General features: G+C 50.8%; 2 protein-coding genes across 2 annotated transcripts in view; one reads left to right on the top strand and one right to left on the bottom strand.

Annotated features, from left to right (window-relative positions):
• CEP41 (centrosomal protein 41) overlaps window positions 1–8,782 on the top strand; it is a 48,075-nt gene extending 39,293 nt beyond the window's left edge. The window contains exons 6-11 of the mRNA XM_047096903.1: window positions 423–567; window positions 2,254–2,405; window positions 3,049–3,116; window positions 4,203–4,317; window positions 4,795–5,010; window positions 5,703–8,782. Of these exons, the coding sequence (XP_046952859.1) occupies window positions 423–567; window positions 2,254–2,405; window positions 3,049–3,116; window positions 4,203–4,317; window positions 4,795–5,010; window positions 5,703–5,851 (845 nt within the window). The 3' untranslated portion in view covers window positions 5,852–8,782. The remainder of the gene's footprint in view (window positions 1–422; window positions 568–2,253; window positions 2,406–3,048; window positions 3,117–4,202; window positions 4,318–4,794; window positions 5,011–5,702) is intronic.
• A 7,101-nt stretch (window positions 8,783–15,883) lies between these two features.
• CPA1 (carboxypeptidase A1) lies at window positions 15,884–22,258 on the bottom strand. The gene is made up of 10 exons (XM_047097028.1): window positions 22,173–22,258; window positions 21,593–21,674; window positions 20,907–21,140; window positions 20,566–20,667; window positions 19,922–20,023; window positions 19,636–19,746; window positions 18,921–19,011; window positions 18,214–18,413; window positions 17,744–17,828; window positions 15,884–16,071 (listed from the first exon to the last, which is right to left on the bottom strand). Exons 1-10 carry the CDS (start codon window positions 22,256–22,258, stop codon window positions 15,884–15,886), a joined length of 1,281 nt encoding a protein of 426 aa, XP_046952984.1.
• Between the last annotated feature and the right edge of the window lie 2,669 nt (window positions 22,259–24,927).

The following is a 24,927-nucleotide window of genomic DNA, read 5'->3' as shown; positions in this document are numbered from 1 at the left end:
AAAAAAAAAGATGAGACTTAATAGAATTATTATCGCAGCTCCATCAGGGACTGGCTAAAATGTGACCGCTGTATTTATTAACTGAGTGCATTCGTGTTGGTGAAAAAAATACGATAATTCCTAATCAAACTTGGTGCCTCTGCCCTGAGTGTTACTAAGGCGCTCACAGTTTTAGCCACTGCTTCTTTGGCACCCTGAGGGCAAATATCAGCCCGGTAAAAGAGACCTCGCAGGTCCCCCTGAAAGGGTCTTGGGGACTCCTGGGATCCGCGACTACGTTTTGAGAACTTACGTGTTAGAACTTAGGGGACAATTTAATCACCGTGATAGGATTTCCTTGCCTCGACCTCATTTCAGTGGGACTGCCCGACAAGTGAAATCAACTCTGAGGTCCAATATACCTGTTCATTTGCAAATTTTAGACAATGATTCTGCGACTTCGGAGCCCGATGGGGAAGTCAGTGCCAGGACCAACGGGAAGGGGAGCCCCGGGGAGCAGTCGCCAAGCCCTGTCCAGTCCACAAACAGCGCGGGAGCCGGGGATTCCAGTCGCTCGACTCTGCAGAGGTATGCTAATCAGATTCATGTTTTCACTGTATTTTACTTCATACTAACCTGGGTACCAGTTTCAGTGATATAATCGCCTTAGAAGCAGACTGGCAGTAGTCAAGTCCCACATTTTCATCCCAGCCCCTCTATTTTCTCTTGATATAAACGCCATCGCCTGAATCTTTTCACAGCATCTCGGTGCGTTTAGGTAAGAATATATTGATAGGAGAGCATTAATTTTCGCTCCTTAATTCCATTCTTCTCAGCCTTCCTGTGTGCAGGTTTGCTATTAGGACTCAGCTTTACATCTCCCATCTTTTGATTCCCACTCCCACCCCCTTTTCTGTCTGCTGCAGCTTATAATTACCCTGTCTGAGATCAGAAGAAAAATAGAGTGCCCTACACCATACTCTGCTATTACACAGGTGCAAAGGAGCGGGGAAGCAGCCCTCGGTGTCGATTTGCAAACCGCATGTGATGGGTCCTTCTTGCTGTGATGCAACCCTTTTCTCACAAACACTAGGCATTGATTATAAGACGGTGCTGATTTTCCGCACATAACCATCCCTTCTACAATGGCGAAAACAACTGTAGTCGAGAAACCAGGTCTACCAGAGAAAGAATTGCCATCATCGGTACCGCTGTTACTTTTCTGTGACTACTTTTCGCAAGAACTTGAAAATTGCATTTACGAGATGGACCAACGGGACTTCCGTTGAGGACGCGGTTTCATATGAGGCAGATTTTCTTCTCCTTTGGTTCAACGAAATATGCGCTCTGTGGCATCGAGTGACATCGAGGTTTAGACGCAGAATTTGATTTGCCGTGCCGGGAGAGGAGACATCAGTGCGTGCTGGCGTGTGGTCCGGCACACAAGCCTTCACAGTTGCCTGGGAAAGGAGTCCCCTTTTCATTCCAATACAGATATTTCACTACCTGCCGTCTTATTCATAACGCCTACTCCTCTTATTCCTTTGATTCGTGTTTTTACTACATTTCGCCTCCAATCTGAATACGGCGACCAATCTTACGACCTTAGAAACAGAACTGTCAATGGTGAACTCACTCACTTCGATCCTCGTTTTTCCTCTGTCTCATTATACGAATGCCACCAAATCTGGAAGCCTCTTCAACCTCAACGCTGTGACCTATAACCTGGGAATAAGTACAGATAACTATTGACGATATTAAGGTTCAAAATACGTATCGGCTAGGTCACCCTATAAGTAGATGGAATACATTAAAACGTTGCTGTTGGTTTGTATTACGTATGACGGACATAGAAGGCCTCCGCGTTTCCTGTCCTATCAACCTTATTCTTTCCCTTTCGCTCTGCTTTCTTACACTCCTCACATTCCATCAGACCAACTGTTGGCCTCTTTCTTTTCTCTGAATGCTGCTCTTGTTGCTGGAGGCAGCATGTGCCCTACGGTCTCTGTCCCCTCAGCCATGCTAATGACCTAACATGCATTCTCTGAAGGTGATACGGACACATGGGTCCCTTCCTCGGGGTCCAGTGTGATAGAATAGGAATCCATAGGGTCGTGCATTCAGAGACAGAACTGAGACACCATATCCATTTTCCTTTTTCTTTGACGTGCCCTTTGAAAGACATTGAGCACTCTCGCTATTCTGAAGAAACGCATTTGACCTTGAAGCCACTCACCCCTGAGTGGTTTCTGACGACCTGCTTTTCACTTGCAGCGTCATCAGTGGTGTCGGGGAACTGGATCTAGACAAAGGGCTAGTGAAGAAAGCCGAGCCCAACACCAAAGACCGACCTTATCCCGACTGCCCCTTCCTGCTGCTAGATGTGCGAGACAGAGATTCCTACCAACAGTGCCACATCGTTGGAGGTAAGAGAGAGGGGACGTTCTAGCATCTCAGTCCCAAGAACAGAGCCCATTCTTTAGTCCAGGCCAGCTTGAGCCGCATCCCAGGGTCAGCAATTCCGGAAGTGACGTGTTAACCAAACCCACCATGGGAACCTGTACGTTGGCTGTACCGTAATGCTCTGAGAGAGGCTTGGGACATTCTCAGATGGCCCTGGGGCCTGGTGCTAATTGTCAGAAACGGTGACACGAAGCTTCATGTTTTGTTCATAGTGTCCTGTTTCTTTTCTCTCGAAAACGTGTCCACGTTTATGGCTTATTGATTTTGAAACTGTATTTCTTTGAACTCTTAGACTTGAAAAAAAATTTTTTTTAATGTTTCTTTATTTTTGAGAAAGAGACAGAGACAGCGTGAGCAGGGGAGGGCCAGAGGGGCGGGGGAGACACAGAATCCGAAGCAGGCTCCAGGCTCTGAGCTGGCAGCACAGAGCCCGACGCGGGGCTCGAACCCACGAACCGCGAGATCATGGCCTGAGCCGAAGTCAGACGCTTAACCAACTGAGCCACCCAGGCGCCCCTGAACTCTTAGAGTTTAAACCAGGCAGGAATTTGGGGCAAAATTGTACAGAAAGCAACAAACGTCCTAAGCTTTTTCTTCTCTCCGCAGCTTACAGTTACCCCATCGCAACTCTGTCTAGGACAATGAACCCTTATTCAAATGACATTCTTGAATACGTATCCTTTGTTGCATTTTATGGAGTTGGGTGGTTTGAGGACTGTACGAGTTGAACTTGTTGCCATGAATCATGCTCCTAGGGAAAAAACCTCTGTGAAGGACCTTTGATATTAATTAGCTTACTTAGCATATTTTAGAATTTGGGTTCTTAGCTCTTGCTGAGTGTCCTGACTATCCTTGCAGATGTTTCTAAGCCATCCTGCAGTGGGCCAAAACACATTAGGTGAAAGGCTGTGATCTATTGAGAGTTAGTCCTAAGACTTTTGTTTTTTTCCCCCCAGAAAGCTTTCCCAAGTAAAACTTAAGGAAATTTTTTTCCCTCTGTTTTAAATTTTTCCCTTCTTAAAATTTTACTTTTTTTTTTTTTTTTTTTTTTTTGCCTACAAAAATTACACAAATAGAAAATAATTTCAATTCGGGAAGATCTAAAAAGGAAGACTGATAATCACCATCGAACAACTCCGATTATGTTTTTTGCATACTTTATTTCAGATTGTCCTCTATGTATTCTTTTGAAAACCAGAGTAGAAATCATACTGTATGTATAATTTAGTATTTTGACTCTTCCTCTTGCCGTAGTACAGTGTATTTCCCCATGCTCTTTGTCAACTCCTTTTTGCTTGCACTACATTATCTCATCTTATATACTCTACTATGATTTACTAAACTGTTCCTCTCTAGTGGGCTTTTGGGTGGTTCCCTTTTTTTTTTTTACTATTATAAATAAGGCCACGGTAGACACGTGGGGCACACAGGCTTTTTTTCTATTTCCTCACACCTGTGGAATGGAGGTTGTTAATACTTAACTTTTCAAGGTTGTGAAGCTACAAGAATCAAAAGGCATCAAGCAGGGAGCTAGTTTTGTCTTGGACCGTGGTAATACTAGTTTCTAAAAGATAAGACTACCAGCCTGTGTGGTTTCCACGAGAGGAAAAAACCCAGTAACTGCTGGGGTGATGGGGTTGTCCGACGTTCTCTGAACTCAGAAACGGGAGCCTTGACGGTTCTTTGTTCCCTGGGGGTTTCTTTAGAGTCTAGGAGCCTGAGCTCAGTGTGGGGGGGACCTTAACTCATGTGACTCTTAGAAAAATGCTCACGGCAAGATCATCATTCTGTACGACGACGACGAGAGGCTGGCCAGCCAGGCGGCCACCACCATGTGTGAGCGGGGATTTGAGAACCTCTTCATGCTTTCCGGAGGTGAGTGGGCTGTATTCTGCTTAGGACTGAAAAGACAGAGAGTTGGACTCAGAGTCCTTCAACCCCTCCCCCGTCACCCTTTTCCTCTCCACGCGCAGAATTAAGAATTCTGGAAAGAGAGACAACCGTGCTGGCTGGCTGCAAGGGGTCAGGAGTTATGTGAAACTTCCGTTAGCTCCATCGGCACATGTTTTTAATTCCAGAAATAATGCTGTTGCTTTAGGGCTCTGTAAGCAAGCCTTAAGGCTGAAGACTGGAGCAGAAGGATTTCTGGCGGAATTCACAGAATCCCACCTAACCACCATGTTTCTCGTGTAATTTACTTAATGGCGAAGCAGTTAAGATTTCACGTCCTTGTGTTGGCTTGGGCCAGCAGACCAAAGACCAGGAGACACGCAGGCTCCTTTCCAGCTTTCCAGGTTTCACCGTAGCCTCACCGTGTTAATGCCGCTTTTTCTGATGCTCTTCCACACCTAGGTCTAAAAGTCTTAGCTCAGAAATTCCCAGAAGGACTGATTACGGGTTCCCTGCCAGCATCTTGCCAGCAGCCCCTTCCTTCTGGCTCTGCCCGGAAACGATCCAGCCCCAAGGTGCCGCCTCCACCAGCTGAGAATAAATGGAGATTTACCCCAGAAGACTTGAAAAAGATAGAATATTACCTGGAAGAGGAGCAGGGTCCTACGGACCATCCTAGTAAGATATTTTGACCTGTAGAGATAACGTTTTGGGTAGAGAACGTTTTGTGTAGAACGTTTTGAGGTTTGCGGCTTGGAATATCGTCATATGAAAAGCTTGATCTCTTATATTCAGATTCTTACGTTATTTGCAGGGCATGGGGAGTGTGCGGGTGCCGCGCGGGGAGGGGCGGGGGCAAGGGGAGGTGATCCCAGGTTGTGGGGAGAATTAGGCATTGCCAATAGAGAGAAAGGACTTATCATTCAGATAAGGTATGCGTTTCAGGCTGAGTTGAGAGGCTAAGCTGAGGCACTTAGATTTCCTCTCCCGCAGGTTTTGTTTCCCTCTGCAGCTTCTGGGCACCTTGAAAGCACGTCCAACCTTCCCTTGAGCACATTACTTTCTCTTGTCTTTCCCCTAATCACTCCTGTACCCGTCTCTACCAAGAAGAAATGAAGGCCAGACTAAGTTGGTTGGGATAACGGAGAGGAAGGGGGGGGGGGGAAGCTCTCTGGGCTTCCTTTCGTCCCTGCCCCTTCCCTACCTCCAAGGATGAAGAGTAGGGTTTAGCCTAGAGTAGATGCTGAATAGGGCTTCATTAGCTTGCAAGTGGTTATACCGTACGACTTCATTAGCTTAAAAGTATACTTGGCAGATCGTCCCTGGAGTCATTCTTGCAGCTCTGCTCCCTGCTTTCTTGCCTCCTGCAGGCCGGCTGAGCCAAGCTAATGCCTCCAGAAGAGACTCCAAGGTTCCAGGCACCCGCAGCGGTCAGAACCCGCCCGCCAGGGGCCCTGGTGGCCCCCCGAATCCCCGCTCGCTCAGCAGTGGCCACCTGCAAGGCAAACCCTGGAAGTAAAGACTTTGCCCGTCTTAGTCAAATAAATACTTTGTCTCCTTTCGGAACCCCTGAGCAGTTCCCAAGTTGGTCATTTTCAGCAACTGCTGCAGAGGAAAGACGACGCCATGTGCGATGGGCCCTCCTTCCTCTGTGTCCGCCTCCCTTCCTGCATCCAACTCGGGGGGAGTGTTACAAAAACCAGACGCATGGCAGGCTCTAGTGTCTTCCCTGTTGTTTACAGAATATTTAAGTTTCTGAACCTGAGTAAGAAAAGAGAGTCTAATTTTGGGGGCTTTTTTTTTTTCTTTCTTTCTACTTAGGTCCAGCTTATATTGGTTCATATCCTGCATTGTTTTGTAAGTTCTTCGGGCACATCTGGTACGTTCTTCCCAGCCAGTTCTTTTTCACTCGCTGTTCTTGGCTTCGTGGAGGTTGTCCAGGTGGGCTTTGCAGCCCCAGAAGCTGTCCCTGGGGGTGGATGATCCTCAGCTTTCAGCCACCCCCAGGGGCGGGCCCCCTGGCTGAGGAGCTCTCTGCCCGGCACACGCCGCAGGCTCCGTGGTGAGTTTGGAGGCTGGCACCTTGAGCATTGCTCAATCTTGAGGTTTGCTAGAGCCACTCTCACACTTCCTGAGTGCTGCTCCCCACCAGATGTTTTCCTGGAACCAGCACTGTGCTGACGTGTGCTCAGCCACCTTCACATGGGCCACCGGCTTCCTCCAGAAGAGCCCTGTCCGTTATTCGGGCCTGTGTTCAGAGCCGGTGAAGCCCCCCTGCCCTCCCCGACCTGCCCCTCATTCATGGTTGGCTTATCGGTTGTAAATTTCCATTCCCCAGCTCAGGTCCATCCGTCTTAGATGGATAGAAATTACGGCCACTTGAAAACATCAGCCTCAATCGGGCCACTGCAGGCACACATGGTGAGGACGACTCCGAGGTCCTTTGTCAGAGCCGACAGCCCCTTTAAGCCTTGGCTTAAAAATACAGTATTAGTCTAATTGAGTAATTAGTGCAATTTCCTGCTTACTTTTCATTCTCACGACTGAGCTGTGATTAGGAGGTTGTGATTATAGATTCTGGTTTGGGCCAGAATTTTGAATCAGCATTAATTGAATTGCTAGATGACTGACATTCATTCCATTTAATTGGGGGAACAAAAGACCTCAGGTAAGGATGAGGAACTCCGAAATCATCAGGAAAAGGGAAAGAGCCTTGTTAATTTTTATGGTCTGTGATCTGTAGCTGTGATAAGGGACCAAGGAATAAATTGTCCTCTTTGTCATGGCAACCAGCTTCTGAAAAGCCAACTGAAAATTGCCTATCCTTAGGTGGTTACCGCTGCTGGGTAAGATTTGCCTTAACGGGACTATTTTCTCGCCACCAAAAAAAAAAAAAAAAAAAAAAAAAACAACTGGAAAAAGAGAAGGCACCGCAGTATTTCTAGCATGGCGGGGGGGGGGGTGCGTAGTTTGTAAGAGAAACAAAGGTAATAAATATCTCATAGAGACATATGGAAAAATAACTTTAAGATTCAGCCCAGTTCTGTTTTAGTGTGTTTATTCTTCTCTACTTGATTTCCAAAGTGCAACATATTCCGATGCTTTAGAAATCAAACAAACCAGGGACATTGTTCAGATGTCAAGCCGTACCCAATTTTCCACAAGATTCAAGAATCTTGTATAAAATTCAGCCAACGTACACATAGCTTTAATGAGGAGCCTGTCATGTTTCCCCATAAATTTATTGCCTGAGAACTTAGTTCAGCCTTTTGCTAATGCCAGAATGCTCTGGCTTTTTATTTTCTTTACAGCATAGATTTTTTAAAAATGCCAATTTTCCACCCTCAACTTTCCCCTAGCATGGACAAGATTTTCAGCCATTTATGACACATATACATTTTCAAGGGAAAAAAAAAAAACCCATCTCTCTCTGTAACAAAGTTCTGTTTATGCCATTTTAAAGTTGACTGGTCAGGAGTTTAGATTTCCCCACTCGATTCTGTTCTGAAAGTGACGATAGGCCCCCTTTGTTCCTACACTGCATTCCAATCACCAAACCCCCCTAGTGTTTTAGAACCTACTGTATATATGTGGAAAGTCGCTGCAGCCAAACCTATTAGAATCGCTGCGCGTTTAGCTGAGGCGTCTGGCAGGTTGAATATATTTATGTGTGTTTCTCCATGGTGCTTTGCCTGTTGGTAAGGATTTTAAATAACTACCCCTCAAAGACCTGTTCTGTTTCTGCTCTTTGTGTGTTAAGTGTCACTCGCAGACAGTTTTTACATGCTCAAGTGACCGTCCCAAACGTTCTACTTTACTGGTTTCTTCATTAGATTAACGGACATGTATTATTTAAGTGATCCGTGACACTCTGTGCAATTATGAACGCTGAAGATTAAAGTACATAGTTATTAACTTGTTGTTTGCTATTACTACGCTGAGATCTGCCCACTTCTCTCGCACTCTCTGTTGAGACGATTTGGGGGAGCCACATGAGACGGAGGGGATTTGAAAGCATACCTCTCTTCACTGCATCTCCCAAGAAGGCACACAGTCTCCGCGTAAAAAAATCAGGACGCCCTTCCAATTAGGGTAAGGGACCGAACTTAGCTCTCTGGACAGAAGGCCTGGGTTTCTGCTCTTGCTCAAGCAGGGGCCGACTGTCCCTTAAACACATCACAGCAGGACTTCCTTGTCAGTGTGTCAAGGGTGACAAGGCCTGGGAACTTGTGACCCCCCCCCCACATGATGGTGGGTGCTTTGTTGATATATAACTTCAGCTTTGCCTCAGCAGTGGTGATGGCCAAAGTCTAGATGATACGCTCAGTGCTTTATAGGGGTGTATATTTAAGGAGAAAGGAGAGAAGCGAGGAAGCAAGAAAAAGGAGGAGGGAAGACTGAAAAGGAAAGCTATATAACTCCTTTGAAAACAAAAAGAACGTCTCGGGCTGTAAATATGTCAGGTCTAATCCACTGAAAGGTATAGAATGATGCCAATGGCCTAAAAGTCATTTTATCTTTTTACCTTTAGTAGAAAACCGGAATCGGCACAGTCGCATTGGACTCCGTGTGAATCAGAATCGTTAAGAGAACAAATAGCGTTCATTAGCTGCTGAGGGGATTTTTCCTGTGCTGCTATCAAGGTTATACAAAAATTCTTAAGACTCTAGGCTACTCACCAAGAAAACAGAACAAAACAAAAACCTTCTTTTCCCTAATTCCCTGGTGGCATATCAGTGAAATCAGAGTCCGAGGCTAGGAAGAAAGATGTAGGTCATTTTTCTTGTGTCGGTTTTGATTTCTGTCATGTTACATATTGGTCATAGATTCCGTCTTTATGTTATCCAGCGTTTTGGCGGGGGCAGTAGTGAATTCCTGTCCTCCTGGTTTTACATTCATAACTCCCCTTCTTGCCTGACTGATGGGTTATCACTGAGAAACTTTCTTTCCCCACCTGCGAAATGTTCCCCGTGTCTTTCATATGCATTTATTTTCTTCACAATTCTTTCAAAGATATTACTCCCATGACACTTTTCTTTCTTTGCAAGAAATGTCAGAAACATGGATTATAATTCATCAGTTCAATTACGTGGGCACGATGCTAGGCTGATACGCAGTTCAATTACTTTTTTTATTCACAAACACGCTTCTCCTGTGAAGCCAGGAAATAAAACACACTGTGCTTCCAGAGCATTCAGAATACATTTGGTTATTAATACCCTACTCTCCGAAAATTGCAGTCATCTTTAATAAAATTGTTATTGCGGTCCCCTCACACTGATCCATAGGTCAGTTACAGCATAAAAAAAAGAACGGTGGAAATTTTTCCGCACCGGATTCTGACAAAACGGGATTCAGTGCCTGATTTTATGTGTGTTTACAAAACAATATTTGTCACGCCGCGGTCCCCTTATGGTCTCCCCGTCCGGCTGATCCTCCTTTGTTGTGAACGCGGAAGCAGATTCTCTCCGCCCGCGTGACATCTTGAGACACTTGGTAAAAACGTGTGACAGACAGAGGCCGCTTATTAAGCGCTCTTGACTGCTGGGCTGCATTTTTTTAAAGGACGCAGATAGGTCTTCTGTTCGAAATTATTTCGACTGTCAGCTCCCAGAGGGTGAAAATGGCCAATGATATGGCAGTGACCTTTAGTAAGCGTCCGTGAACAATCGGACCTGTCAAGACGGAAATCCGGGAGGCAATGCCCGTGGTGGTTGCCAACTCCGTGCTGGTCTGCCGTTCTGGAAACCCGGAAAGCTCGTTATCTTTTGTCTCCCTGTATACGTCCTGCTTTTGTAGGAGAGCCGTTCACAACCCTGAGATTTTTGGATTACCTACTGCAGGAGGCCCCCTGGGAGCCGTTAGGGGTGTGGTTATTACCCTGGCCGTCTGCAGTCTGCCAGGCCTGTTTGCAGGGTCTCCTCGGGCTCAAAGTAGCCTCTAGAATTCATCACGCACACGTGCACACCGTCCCCATCCGAGAGTGGGCTCTTTTTCTCTTTTGTTTCACACCTTGAAGCTCGCGGGAGAATAACCCCAGCACACACGCGTGGAGTGCTCCCTCTGTGTCAGGCAGTGTGGCCAGACTCCTCCTAGGCGTTCTGACCCTCAGCTCTGGCGACGGTCCCGTGAGATGGGTGCCCCAGTGTCAGGGGAGGAGACTGAGGAACAGGTGGAAAGTAAGCAACTCATCGTGAGGCCCTGACTCACTGAGCTAAAGGTGGAGACGCCAGGAGCCAGCCTGAGGATTGGGGCTTCAGATCAAGTCCTCGCTCAGCCGCTCAGCTCTGTGCTCACTCTGCGTAGGTGCGGCCACGCGCTCCCTCGGCGATGCCTCCAATTTACGCACGCAAATGCAACTTTCCCCTGGCTGTTGGCCTCCCTTCCCTCCTGGTCACCAGAGATCCCCCCGCCCCTCCAAAAGCCGCCTCCACCGCCCCCCACACACACACCCCGTCTACACAAAAGGCAACAGGAATTCAGAGGCGGCACATCTCCTGGGAATACGTGTTTCCCCGTATCCACTGTCTGCATCGAATGACCGATGACCAGGGTTTCTGAGATTGGTTTCGCTCCTGAGTGAACCCTAATGAGGTCTCACTTAAGGAATGGGACTTAAAAACTTTTACCTAGACCGTTGGAAAAGAAGTGGGCTTGTTCTCGTAACTTGAACCATTCACTTAATAAACCATACTGCTAGGACTTCGTGTCTGATCTTTGCTTTGCTTTGCGGTGATGTCTCTGATTTAGGCGGGGACCCAAGGTGCGTGAATTGGCTCACGGCCACAGGCCTGGGCCTCCCGGAGGAAGCCGTGGCAAGCCGCAAGCCTCTGCCTCGGCCCCCGTTCCCAGAGCGCTGTTTTCCACTGTGCTGTTTTGAAACCCGCTGCCGTGGTTGAGCAGGAGACTTTCAATTTTCTTCTTTGCGTTTGGCAATACACGTTTGGCAGTCTCGGTCTCTGGGGCTCTTAGATGATGCTCGCGATCTGGGTTGCCAAATTAATGCAGATCTTGAAAGCTTTGGGGAAAATCCATTACCCTTTGACAGTTTTTCAGATTTGACGGGCACCCCGTGCCTTTTTTCTCAGAGCTCTTCCTTCGTGTGGCCAATTTGAATGTTATGGTTGGTCATATCAGTTTCCTGTAAGTAGCATCTGGGTCCGAGTATGTTCTCAGAATGATGTTTCTGTCCTTAGAGTCCTTAGAGCGAGAGCCCTTCTGCATCCTCAAACCCACCTAGCCGCACTTGCCCTTGCAAAGCACTTGCTGAGATGATGAATGGCCATGCACTGGATGAAGGACCAGTGAGGTCATACCTGGATTGTATTCAATGACATTTCAATTTTAACTTCAAGCCAAAACCAGAAAGCTACACATGCGTATCGGAGGGTTAATTCAAGAGACCACCCGAAGGATTCTCACGGACCTCCGATGGCTCACAGGCCACACGGAGAACCATATATAAGGGTCTCAGAAAAAAGTCAAATGAGTTCCTTTAAAAATAAAGATTTTTGAAAAGCCCTGGAGAATAGGCATTAGCGTAATCAATTCCCCGGATTGCTACAGGAACTGAATGTGAGCAGAAAGGCCTCTTGGGGATTTTCGTCTGAGCTATGGCAGAGTGCTTAGGGAACAGCTCCCAACTGGGAGCGGGAGAAAACCCTTCCCTTGGTAGAAACGCGGTTGCTTCCAGCTCTATCGGGAGTGCAAATTTTTCCAGTGATAAGATACATTGTTCTGGGCAAGGTGGTAAAATGGAATGCCAGAGCAGAAGAAATGAGTTGAGGCAGATTGTAAAAAAAGAATCTGGGCGCAAATGAAGATGACCGCTTAGATGTTAGATGTTGATATTAAGTTGATTTTAGATAACTTTACCCACGGGGTTAGTTGGTGTGTGTGAACTAGTTTGTTTTTTTCCTGATTATAAAAGCTTACTGCAACAAATCCAAAAAGGTACAAGGAGGAAAACCATCACCACTATCCAGGGCAACCTCAATTATCATTGGAGAGTATATCCTTCCAGGCATTGTGTGTGTGTGTGTGTGTGTGTGTTTCAAACAAAAATGAAATTCATACTCAACATGCTACTTTGTAACTACTTTTCTGTAAGCAACTGTATAAATCATATACTATAAAATCCGTGCACTTTAAGTATACAATTCAGTGTTCGGCAAATTTACGGAGTTGTGCAGCCATTACCACAATCCTATTTGAGAACATCTCCATCATGTGGCTGGCTTCTTTCAGTATTGCGTGACCCATTTCCCCACGTCTACACGGGCTGCAATGGCTTCACGAGACTCCGTTTAAACATGTCATAGGGGTATCAAGACTGGTATCTGTTTAGGCTCTTTCCTTTATATTTCATTTTTTACTATTACAGCCTTGTACATACATGCATTTGAATTGGTCTGAATATTTTTATAAACTAAATTTCTCCAAGTGGACTTTCTGGGTTAAGGCAACAATACATGTGAAATTTTGATTTATGTGGCACCCCACCTTCTGCCCCCCAGGAAGGTGGAAATCTATCTTGACACCAATGGTACATGACAGGTCCCATTTCTTCATACCCTTGATAGCACTGAGTTGTCAGTCTTTTTATTCTTTGTCAATCTGATGGAAGAAAAATGATTTATTTGCCTTTCTTTAATGTACAAAAAAATCACTCGGAGGATCAGTATCTCTCATACGTTTATTGGCCTCTTGTGTTTCTTCTTTGGGGAATTGCTTATTTTTCTTTGGAAATTTTAGTCCTTTTTTATTTAAAACCCCTTTTACTGGGGCGCCTGGGTGGCTGAGTCGGTTAAGCGTCCAACTTCGGCTCAGGTCATGATCTCACAGTCCGGGAGATCGAGCCCCGCATCGGGCTCTGTGCTGATGGCTCAGAGCCTGGAACCTGTTTCAGATTCTGTGTCTCCCTCTCTCTCTGACCCTCCCCCATTCATGCTCTGTCTCTGTCTCAAAAATAAATAAACGTTAAAAAAATTTTAAATCCCTTTTACTTATAAGAACTCTTTTCCCTTCAAGAACATTAATACTTTTTCATATACGCTGCGATATTTTCTAAAAGTATTATTTCTCTTTTAGCTTCATGCTTTTATGTATAAATTTTTCTTACCCACAGATTTGTAAAACTATGTATCTGCAAACAAAATGTAAACCTCTTCCTTTACTTGAAAATAGAAAAAAAAAAGGTATTAACAAGTTCCGTATCTCCATTTAACAAGTATTTATTAAGTGCCTGCTCTGTGCCGTGTATTTGGCAGACCAGTAGGGATTACGTGTTGAACAAAACAGTGCAGTCTCTCCCCTCAGGGAATTTTCTGGTGCTTCATTCCTTGTCTTACCAGGTTTCTTAAGACTCTTGCTCAGGGGCGCCTGGGTGGCTCAGTCGGTTGAGCGTCCGACTTTGGCTCAGGTCATGTCTCGTGGTTCACGAGTTCCAGCCCCGTGTCGGGCTCTGTGCTGCCAGCTCAGAGCCTAGAGCCTGCCTTGGATTCCGTGTCTCCCTCTCTCTCTCTGTCCCTCCTCCACTTGTGCTCTGTCTCTCTCTCTCAAGAATAAATAGTAGGGGCGCCTGGGTGGCTCAGTCAGTTAAGGGTCCGACTTCAGCTCAGGTCACGATCTCACGGTCCGTGAGCTCGAGCCCCACGCCGGGCTCTGGGCTGATGGCTCAGAGCCTGGAGCCTGCTTCCGATTCCGTGTCTCTCTGCCACTCCCCTGTTCATGCTCTGTCTCTCTCTGTCTCAAAAATAAATAAACGTTAAAAAAATTTTTTAAAAAAATAAATAATAAACATTAAAACAATTTAAAAAAAGGAAAACGACTCTTGCTCAGAGCCTTACTTTCTAAACTACAACTCGGGGAATTCAAAATAACTCACGAGCCTACACTCTACAGATTATAAAATTCTTAACTTCATTCATTAGTAAAAGTAGAGAACATTCACTCAACAAACATTTATTGGGCATCCGTACATCAACTATTGTTGGTGGTTTTGGAGATTGAATGCCAAAGTGGTGCCTGCTCTCAGGAAGCACAATTAACCTTAAGCAATTCTATCCTGGAAGTCTAAGTAATCCAATTTTGTAAGATTTACTGTCCTTGCTAACTTAACATTTTTTTGCCTATCCATTTTTATTAAGCAAAAAATACGATTGGCTTTTCACTGGCCCAAACTGAGCCATTAAAATGGGTTTCAGCTCATCTGCGTAGGTTGAATGGAAATGTTTCCCGAAAGATAACTTGAAGGGAGTGTTATAAAATCTTTTTTCCGTAAAGACTAAAACACCATTTTTCCTTGCCTCATACACTTACATGTGTCTAAGTTTATGTATGAGAGATAGGTATATATCCAGCCTTGTACATTTTGCTTTTTAGAATGGTAGCAAAAGAAAGAAAGAAAGACAGCAAGCAAGCGTTTGACCTACAGACCATGTTCTGTGGAAAAGACAAGACTTTTAAGATCTTGGAGCCAGATGCCCTATAACACCTCAAATAGCTGATACAGGGCAAGACCGCCACCTTCGCCCCCAGTTTCCATCTTTGGGGAGCTACCAATCCACCCTCACCCACTCCCCAGTGACTCCCGTGGGAGTAACCCCTGCTCCGCATTCGCGTCCGAAGAGACTTGGAAGGAACAGAAGTTAGACTCTTGCTCTGACAAGAGTCGGGATGCCCTATGCATTGTACTAGCCGCCGAGTGTGATCTCATAGCCAGCAGAATCACCAAGCCAAAGGAGGAAACCCAACGAGTTTTAGGAGCTCTGAAGAGTGTCAAGAGGAGAGCCTTATATGTGAGAAACTTTGCAAATGATAAGGAGTAGTGGTGGTCAAATAGAAAAGGAAGCGGAGACCCGAAGGATGCTAGAAAGGATGTGACGTATGAGAAGAAAGCTACTTCTGTCCCTAAAGGCAAAGTCGTCATGACGCACAATTAATAAAAGATCCTGGGATTGGTGTCTCTTTATCTTCAGAAAATTATTTCATTCGACCTAATCGTTTTCTTCCGATTTAATCCAGGAGTGGGAGACCGTATCTGGCTTTACAGAAATGGGCCGGGCCCGGCTGCGATGTCTATTTGGGACAGCGGTGGCCACCAGGATTATTCTGTCTCATAGAGTTATGGCTCTTGTAGATACATGGATCCAACTGGCTACACTCTTGTACGAGCTGAATTCCTGACCGCTGCAGGGTCCCAGGCATTCGGTCAGCAGCTGTGGCTGCTGCTTGCTACTAAGGTATGAACACATCATCCCACCCATGAGCTAAGCCCAGGGTGGTCTAATTAAAACAGACACCACTTGGATCCAAATTCAGAGGACCTCGGAAGGCAGGGGCAACCGAGGGGTCATCTAGTCCAACCACCCGCACATTTCCGGCGAGGCCTGCAAAAACTAAATCACTTCTGCCCTAGCTTGAAAAGGCGGACGTGCCACGTACGTTCCCACATGTAAGCCCCAAGATTCTGTTCCACGTACACTCAGACTTTATTTGGTCGCCCGGGTGGGGCCAGAGAGGAGGAAGAAGAGAGGGCCGAAGGACCAGTTCAGTAGGGGTGATTCAGGGTGTATTCCATGATGGTCCGAAGCGCCAGCCACGTCTCCTGGGCCGTGGGGACGATCTGGGAGGCCGGCAGCAGGAAGCCATAGCGCCCCGTGTCCCGGAGCTCGAAGGTGAAGGAGTACTTGATGCCCTGGCTGTAGGTCCAGTCAATGGTGCTTCCGCTGGCTTGGTCTGGGGCAGGAGCAGATGCCGGAGAGCAAAGGTCAATCACTTAGAAACACTGGTACGGGCTGGGCCAACGGTCCTAAACCCGGAGCCTCATGCAGGGTTGACTGGAGTCAGCGTCTACTAAGTGCCTGCTGTTGACCAAGCAGCCTGGCTCCCTCCCAGGAAGTCCCCCAAGGGGTCTGAGCTCCAGAGGCCCAGACAGGAGGACCGGCAGTGGATCTCCTATCACGGGGGAATGCGAGAAAGTTCTTGCCGTTGCAAAAGCCCCGCTGAAAACCACCTCCCTCCAACAGCTGCTTTGGTCAAACCTCCAAATATACCAGAGTTACCCGCTTGAGTAACCAGGATCTGTCCCCTGGGGCTCTGGTCTGCAGGAGAGAGTGCAGAAGGCCAGAGGCAAAGCACAGGCCCCTCGTCTGTCTTTCTGGAGGGAATTTTGCCCAGATTTGCGGTTAACAGCGGGTAACGAAGTTGGTTTTGAATTGGGCAGGGGTGTGGGAGGTGGGCTGCGTATCCGGACTTAACCTGGCAACGCCGACTGAACCGACAACCTCTGGTGCGGTTTGAAACCCATTTCCAAACGAGGCCTGAAGTCCAAAAGCAAGGCCAGCCCTCAGTAAGACCGTGGCCCGCTCATCTACCAAACCCTGGGCGCGCGGGGGCGGAGGTACGTGAAGGGTGCCTGCAAGCCCTCTCACCTCTGTCCTCGGCCTCTGACTCAGTACTTCTGCCTGTCGTCGGCCAGCAAACTTACTGCATTCCTCAGGGCCCTACGGGATCTGCCCCCCCCCGCCCCCCACCTGTCCCCGACGACCCCCGTGTGCTCTCACCCTGCGGCCATCACCTAGAGCTCCATGTTGTCCCTGCTATCCCCCCAATGCGCCAGTCCAGATCACATGGCAGGGCCTTTGTTCTAGAAGGTTCCTCTGCCTGGGAGGCTCTTCCCCCAGATAGATAGCCTCTTGGCGCCCTTCCTCGTGTCCTTCAACACTGGCCCAAATTTTCCTGTCTCAATGAGGCCTACCCTTCAACCCACCCACCCAACTTCCATGCCCGATATTCCTGACTCCACTCACCAGGTTCTAGCTTTTCTTTTTCTCCCTAGCATTCATGGCCTAACACACTGTATCGTCTACTCATTCGTGTTTATTGTCACTCTCCCTGACTAGAACGTACGTTTCCTGATCTTCGCTTATTTCCAACTATTTCCCAAGCACAGAAAACAAGGCCTGGTACAGAGTAGGTGCTCAATAAACATTTGCTGACTTAATTCCATTCTGACATAACAGTGCTCCTCGCAGGGGCATTGCACGTACAAGTAAGTGCACGTACAAGTAAGGAGGAAGAGTATTTTTTTAAGGCGAGTTTCTTGGTGATCTACAAACGCCAGCGGAACTCTCCATCCCCTCCTAAAGCTGGACTTCACCCCAGACAAGGGGACAAAAGTTCTCAGAGGAACTGATAGGCTTGTCTGAAGGTATTGACGAAGGCAGAGTTCACTTCAGGAAAGGGCCCCACTGCTCCCCGAGGCACCGCCAAGGGCTGTCGTCCTCGCCCATGCTCCCAGATCTAGGCACACCCCTGGCTGCTTCCTCCAGGAGGGACACCGCGTCAGGCGGGAAAAGCCGGCTAAGCTTCCTCCCGGTGCCACCCCAGAGACCGTGCACCCACTTACAAATCGTTTTGATGATGCTGCCGTACTTGAACTTGGTCCCATACAGAGAGGCCAGGGCCGTCACAGCAGACTTGGCCAGCTGATCCTGGAGAAAATGCCAAGCGATACCACCTGTTACGGCCAGCAACGCCAGGGCCAGGGTAGCCCAGCGTCTAGCTGGGAAGTAGCCCAGCAGAGAGCATGGGGCCCCGCGCACAGCGGGAGCTCAGCAGCCCCGCGATCCCCGAACCCCGCAGGACGTCTGGCTGCCCGTTGATCACACCGCGGCTCCAGATTGAACTTGCGGTACGAGCTCAAAGTCCAGCCCTTGCCCTTGCAGTGTCATGGGACAGAAGTGACTCGGCCACTCTGTACCTCAGTTTCCCAGACAGAAAGCGAGACAAGTCCGCCTTGCCGGTCTTCCCAAGGCATCAGGGGTCCGTGGAAAGGGGTGCTGGGCACGGCAGGGCAAGCAAGGGATCAGCACATACCAGCTCGTCCCGGTCGGGGGCTGGCTCTGCCTTGTAGCCGTAGGGATACAGGAGGAGCTGGGAGTAGCTGTGGATGGAGATGAAGGCCTTGATGTTCCCGTGGCTCTTCACAAAGTCCACGATGGACTTGACCTCCACTTCGGAATTTGCAAACTTGCCCCGGTAAGTGTCCGTGCAGGGGTTGCTGCTGGCTCCGGCCACTGTGGGAGGAGAGGGGGGTAGCATTCCTTAACAGCCAAGCAGCGTGGCTTCCACACCCTCAAGTTCTTTGCGTGGAAATAAGGGTGGGATGCAGGAGGGCTCACCCCCACCCTGGAATTAAGGAAAGGCCAAGGCCTTTTATAACCTGGGGGGGCCTGCCTCCCTCCCCAGCCAGGTGGACGTGCCCAGAGAGGGAAGGAGGGCTCCCCAAGCAAGACCCATTCTTGCAGTGAAGGGACCACAGAGAGAAGGAGCTGAAGTTACTCTAGAAGCCCCCTACATAGGTTTCAGACCTAAGTTCCAACGGGGGGAGATTTATTTCTACGGACGAGGCGCAAGAAAATCTCAGAGGCCCTCCTCCCTCCCTGGGAGCCTCAGCGGAGAGGCTGACATCTCTGCCCTCCCTGCTGGGGCAGGAAAGGGGTGGAGGGGGGGCAACAGGACACAGGCGGGGAAGAAGCCATCTGGGTTTCCCGTCCCTGCCCCCAAATCACACTGGGCCTTACTCCCAAAGCCAGCGTCCCAGTTCCGGTTGGGGTCCACCCCAACACAGGAGGAGCCCGGTGTGAGGGATCGAGTCTTGCGCCACATGCGATTCTGAGGAAGGAACCAGACACCTGTCGGTCACCGTGCTGGGCCGGGGGCCAGAGCCCGCGGAGAGCAGTGCGGGCCGTGAGCGGCCACAACCGACACGAGGCGCTCCGATCAGGAGCATGGGCGTGGACACAGCACGGATCAGAAGCCACGTTCAACTGGTTGTCGGGAAGGTCTGTCTGCAAAGGGGGCTCTTGGTTGAAGGAGAACAGAGGCAACAGTGGACGGCGCTTGGCCAGAGGTTTCTACCGGCGGAAACGAAGGTGGCCCTCCCCCCCCCCCGCCCCCTGCCCGTACACGCGGGATTGGTAGCAGGCTGTACCTGCCATAAAAGTAAAATAAAGTTAGGAAATAAGGTCCAGGGCAGCGGGTCTGGGGGATTTTGTCCCCCCTCCCCATCCCCAGATATACGGCAATGTCTGAAGACACGTTTGGCTGTCTCAACGGAGGGGTTGAGAGTTGAGGGGCCTCATCAAGAAGGCCTAGGATGAGAACCCTGGCCCAGCAGAACAGGTCTGTTTGCCCCTCCCTCAACTTCTGGGGGTTGAGATTCGGGGTGAGTAGCCTGCGGGGCTCAGAGGCCAGGGGCCCGCCGTGTTTTCCCCAAGAACGAGAGGAAGTCTGTACCTTGCTGTGGGTGAAGGCAAAACCATCAGGGTTAGTGACAATCTCCAGGAAGATGTCCATGGAATCAAGAATGGCAGTGAGAGTGAAGTCCTGGCCATAGTCTTGTGTGATCTGGTGGGGGGGACACGCAGGCAGAGCGGGTCAGGCCAGGCATCGGCCACCCTAGAGCAACGGACATCTGCACCTCCGCATCCCTGCTTCTGGAGGCAAAGGGGAGGCCCGGGCTCCCGTGGGCCTTGACCACCAGCCCACCAGGTGAGAACCCTCCTCACCTCCCCCGGCTTACCTTCTTGGCAAACCAGACCCCGCTGGCCTGGGTAACCCACTCCCGGGAATGGATCCCCGTGTCGATCCAGATGGCGGGACGGTTGTTTCCCCCGGTGCTGAACTGAACAAGAAAAGCAAAGAGATCCAGCTCGGGTCTTATCTTGCCTCCTTGAAGGGGAGCACACGCCAGGCCAGAGGCCAGAGGCTCCCTGGGTATCTCAGGTTAAGGCTTTCCTTGTGGGGCCATCACTCAGGTGAGGGGTGGGGGTGGGGCCCGCGCAGGAATCCCGCAGAACTTGGCCTCCAGCCTTCACCCTGGCCTTGGGGCAAATATGACTCAGCCAGAACTCCGGGCCCTACTCTTTTCCTCTGCCCAGACACAGTTCTCTGTGGGGTGTCACAAATAAACCATTTTATCTGGCCTACCCGGACTCTCGGATACTTTCCGCAACGGGACGCTTGCCTGAAAACACTCGGTCGCTGAAAAGTTTAAGAACCGTGTGTGCCCGGGTATGCCTACGGCTAGACCAGCATAGAAATTGCGACCTTCCCAAATGTCAGCACGGGGAGTTCATTTAGCAGAGCGTTCTCGGTGACCCTGGGCTCACCCACGGGCCCCCACACGCAGATGTGGGTGCCCATTTTTGCCTAGGTGCCCGTTACCTTCAGCACATAGATGGGACGCCCCTCATAGGTGTTGCCGATCTGGAGCTTGCTCACAAGCTGTGGGTGCTCGGCCACCAGCATATCCATGAAGCCGTAGATCTGAGAAGGGAGAGAAGGGGAGGCCGGCTGTCACCCGGACGCCTCCTCCCTGCAGCAGCGTCAGCCAGCCTGCCACAGGCCCTGCAACGTAGCGGAGCCGCAGCCCAGACCCCCGCCCCGGGCCCCCCAGAGACGGGGCGGGTGCCGCGCACGCCCAGGTCAGCCCTGACTCTGGCCACACTCTGCCAGCCTGATGCAGAGCTCCGTGCCGGTGCGGAGTGGTCCCGGGGGCCCCTCACCTCCTCCAGAGTGTGGTAGGTGGCGTAGTTGAAGGAGTCCGTGGAGCGGGACCGGGCCTGGAAGGCGAACATCTGCTCCTGCTCCTCGTCCAGCAACGACTGCACGTCCTCAATCATGATCGTGTACCCGAGGCCGTGGGCCTCCAGGAAGGCCTTGACAGCCTGGATGCCAGGGAAGGGCACTCGGACGTCGATGGGAGAGCCGGGCTGGCCAGGGCCCCGCCAGAAGTCCAGCTGGAGAGGACGAGAGCGGGCACCGTCACGGTGAGCTGCGCAAGGGCCAGCCGGGAGGGGGTGCCGGCGCCAGGGGGTCACGTACACCTGGGGCTGCGGCGTGGGCGTTAGGGGCCGGGGACCGAGGGGAAACCGTGGGCCCTGGACGGCGTCCACCGCGGTCAGGGAAGTGGCCCGGGAAGCATCGCGGAGGAGCTTCAAGACGGCAAGCAAAGAGAAGCGCTAGAGAGAAGGCCCTCCCTTTGCTCGGATGCTCAAGGGCAGGAAGAGTCTGGAACTAGGAGGTTAAATCACTTCCCGACAGGAAGCAGTCCCACGGGTCCTTTCTGGGTGGCTGAGGAGAGCAGGGCCAGGCCCCAGGTGGCCCCAGGGGATGATGGGGTCCTGGGGTGGGCCCAGCTGGCCTGGGAGGAGCCCTGGGGCCTCCTGGAGGACTCCCCACTTCTTCCGACCTGCAGGTGTTCGAGGTCCTCCAGCTCCTTCACCTTCTGGACCTGGGCTTCATCGGCAGCAGAGATTCGGAGCACCTGGTGCCTGGGCAGAGAGGGAGGGGACACTGGGGGCCTGAGCAGCTCTGATTGGCCCTCCACACTCCCCAGGTGGGAGGACCGTGGCATCCAGTGGCCTGGAAGCCCCAGGCTGGGCTCGAGCCCCCGGGGCTGAGCAGGGGGAAGCACGAGGGGTCTTCGCAAGGGGAGGCCCAGGCTCCTTGGAGCCTTCTGGACACAGCTGCTACCCCGTCCCGGTTTAGACTATTTCTCTCTCTCTCCAAAGCCCATCAGGCCTCCTCCCACCTCCTCTCCTGAAAACTCCTCCTTCAAGCTCAGATTTCTCGGGGGCTCGGGAAGCTGCCCAGAGGGACCAGACCCCTTCCTTCTCAGCCCTGGTGCCCGGTCAGTCTGCCTCCTAGGGCGCGCTAGTCTGCTCCTCTCTGGAGTCATCCCATAAGTCAGTCTCTCTCCTCCAGACGCTGGCTGGGGGCGGAGTCCTCCCGTCTCCTGTCTGAGCACCCCCTTCCCTCCATACCCTTACCCCACAAAGTCCTCTTTGCCGAGGACAGCCCCTAGCAGCACACTCCAAATCAGCAGCCCCCTCATGCTGCGGCCAGCTGGGAACATCAACTGAGGCCGAGAGAAGGTCCGGGGGCCTTTTAAACTCTCCCAGGTCTCCCGGGTCCTTCCGACCGTGCCCGAGAGCTGGTCCCCTCCCCCCGCGCCTTGCACCTGGGCCCTGTCCCACGGGGAGGGAGGATGAGGGCCCCGATCTCTGATACCTTCTCCCTGATAAAGTGGCAGGGAACAGGGCAGCTGGGGAGATAAGCCAGGCCTCAACCCCTTGGCCATGAAGTGCCAGCCTGAGCCTGAGGGTCAGCTGGGGCCTGAGGGTCAGCTGGGAGCCTGCTCGCCCACAGCCGCGGGTACCTGCACCCGGGCCGCAGCCCTTGTTTGCTGACCGGGCAGCGGGGGAGCCAGGACTCGGAGCGGCCAGACCAGCTGGAGCCTCGTGTGGGGCGTCCCCTTCTCCCACGCTCCTGACGGCCAGCTCTTCTGTTCCTGGGACAGAGTACGCTGGGACTCTCTGCCCCCATCCAGTTCCTGCACCCGCTGGCTTCTCACCACACTGGCTCTGTCCAGGGCTGCCCCTGCCCTGCGCAAGGCACATCCCGCTCTGGGGTACAGCCCCCTGAAGGGGGCTTCAAGGCCCCACTCCTCCCGGCCTCGGCGGTCTTGAGGGAGACAGGCCACGGCGACCGCAGCTGGGGCAGGAACTCGACTCTCGCCAGTGTTTCCCTCCACCCCCACCACCACAGGGCCCGGGATCGCGGTCGCCCTTGATGGGAACTGTAACCAGATGTCATCTGAATAGAAAGCGTGGTGGTGGGAACCGGGGCCGGACCCCTGTGGGGGCTGCACAGTATACAGGAGAAACCGGAACTCACAAAGGGGAATTCGCTCGGGCTCTGGATTCTGGTCTCATGGTAGAAACATCTAACACAAATCCGCCCTAATCCACAGGGGGCCCCCGACGGATACCCAGCACCATCTGGGGGCCCTGCTCTGTGTCAGGGGCTCAGGCTCGGACACTGACAACAGCCAAGGTGGCCCTTTCTGGTTTCCATCTGTTCCCTCCGCCTCCCTATCCCACCCCCTACCTGGCCTACCCTCTATGGCTGGGGCAGAGTGACCCCATTAGATTTACCCCCCACTCTCTGCCGAGCCTAGCTCTGAGAAGACAGTAAAACACTGAATTCACCCTCAGCAGACGTTGAACCTCATGAAGACTGTTCCTCTCCACTCCAGCAGCCTTGCCCAGATAAGACCCTCTTTCTCCCCGAAGCTTCCTCTGGCTTCTTTTTCAAGTATCTACCCCTTCTCCGAATGCTCACCCCTTGCCTTATTCATTCTTCTGGCCCAGGTACTGTGCTGTGCCCTGGGATGATGCCCAAGTCACGCCGGTCCCTGATCTCAGGGAGCTCACGGTCTGGTGTGAAAAACACGAGTAACCAACCAACATGTCGGTTCTCCAAGAGGTCTTACGAGAAGCCGTCACCAAGACCAGGGTGGAAGGGCAAAAGTCTTACTGGCTTGCTTTCCTCACTGCAGGAGACCCGAGCAGTGTTTTTTCCTCTGACGTGCGTGAGAGGCACCAGTAAGGCCACGGACTCTGCACTGTTGGCCTGTCCAGGAGGGTCCAGGGAAGACTTTCCCAAGAAGGTGACATTTGACCTGGGGCTTAATGACAGGATTTTGCTAGGCTGAGAAAGGAAGGGGTGTTCGTGACACTATTCGGTGCTGAAACACAAACTCACATTTACTCCTCCTTAATGTATGTCTCCCAGCGAGACTAGAAGCTTCCTCAGACCAGGAACTGTTTCTTAGCCATCTCTCCTACTCCCCCTCATCTCTCAGTGCCCTGTAACATTCTCAAGCTTTCAAATCTGTCCCCCAGCAGGAAAAAAAGGTTTCGTAGAGCCTGTCTTCAGTTTGCATTATGAAAACAATATTTCTTTTTGTATTTCTAACTCTAAAGCTGTCCTATAATTTGACTCTGTTTCACGCACATTACACATGTTGGGGTGGGGGGGGGGGGTGTTGGCTAATTCTTGGGCCTTCTGTGAATTCCTTCCAGAAAAGACAAACCCATTGCCGAAAGGAGGAGGGGTGGGGGAAGGGCCCTGCCCTGCCAAGTGGGCCTCTTGAAGCCTCCAGCCAGCCATCTAAGGTGTCCAAGAGTCATGTAATCTATTTTCTTGCAAGGTTGGAAAAGATTAATTCAATGCTGCAAGCTAAAATGAGGGCCAGCACTGGCAGGAATCTGGAAACACAATGGGAGAGGACTTTGGGTCTCAGGTGGAGGCTAGGCCTAATTCCCTGGGCCCCTCCAAAGCACCTCAGGGTGCTGAAAATTGCCTTTTGGTAAAAACCAATTTGCTAGAACGAAACCTGGGGCAGAGGGCCACAGTACTGCCTTTCCACAGTGGCTTGCTTCACATTGGTCCAAAGCAAGGGCCAAGATGAAGGCCATCGAGACCTATTAGCATGAGAAAGAAGCCACCAGCCTGGTATGCAGATTCTTGGACAAGTCACGGGGCTGAGGCCTGAACGCAAACAGAGGAAGGACAGCTGAAGCCACATGGAGTAGAGTCCAGTGTCCCTCCCTTCTTCCACAGGCCCCACATCAGGCTCTGTGCTGATGGCTCAGAACCTGGAGCCTGCTTCGGATTCTGTGTCTCTGTCTCTCTCTGCCCCTCCCCTGATCATGCTCTCTCTCTCTCAAAAATAAACAT

Source organism: Lynx rufus, unplaced genomic scaffold (assembly GCF_022079265.1).
Source record: "Lynx rufus isolate CCGP_SWC_20201006 ecotype Redwood Valley unplaced genomic scaffold, mLynRuf1.p SCAF_4, whole genome shotgun sequence".
Lineage (NCBI taxonomy): Eukaryota > Metazoa > Chordata > Mammalia > Carnivora > Felidae > Lynx > Lynx rufus.
Note: the sequence above shows the minus strand (reverse complement) of the source record. Positions and strands in the feature narration are given on the sequence as shown.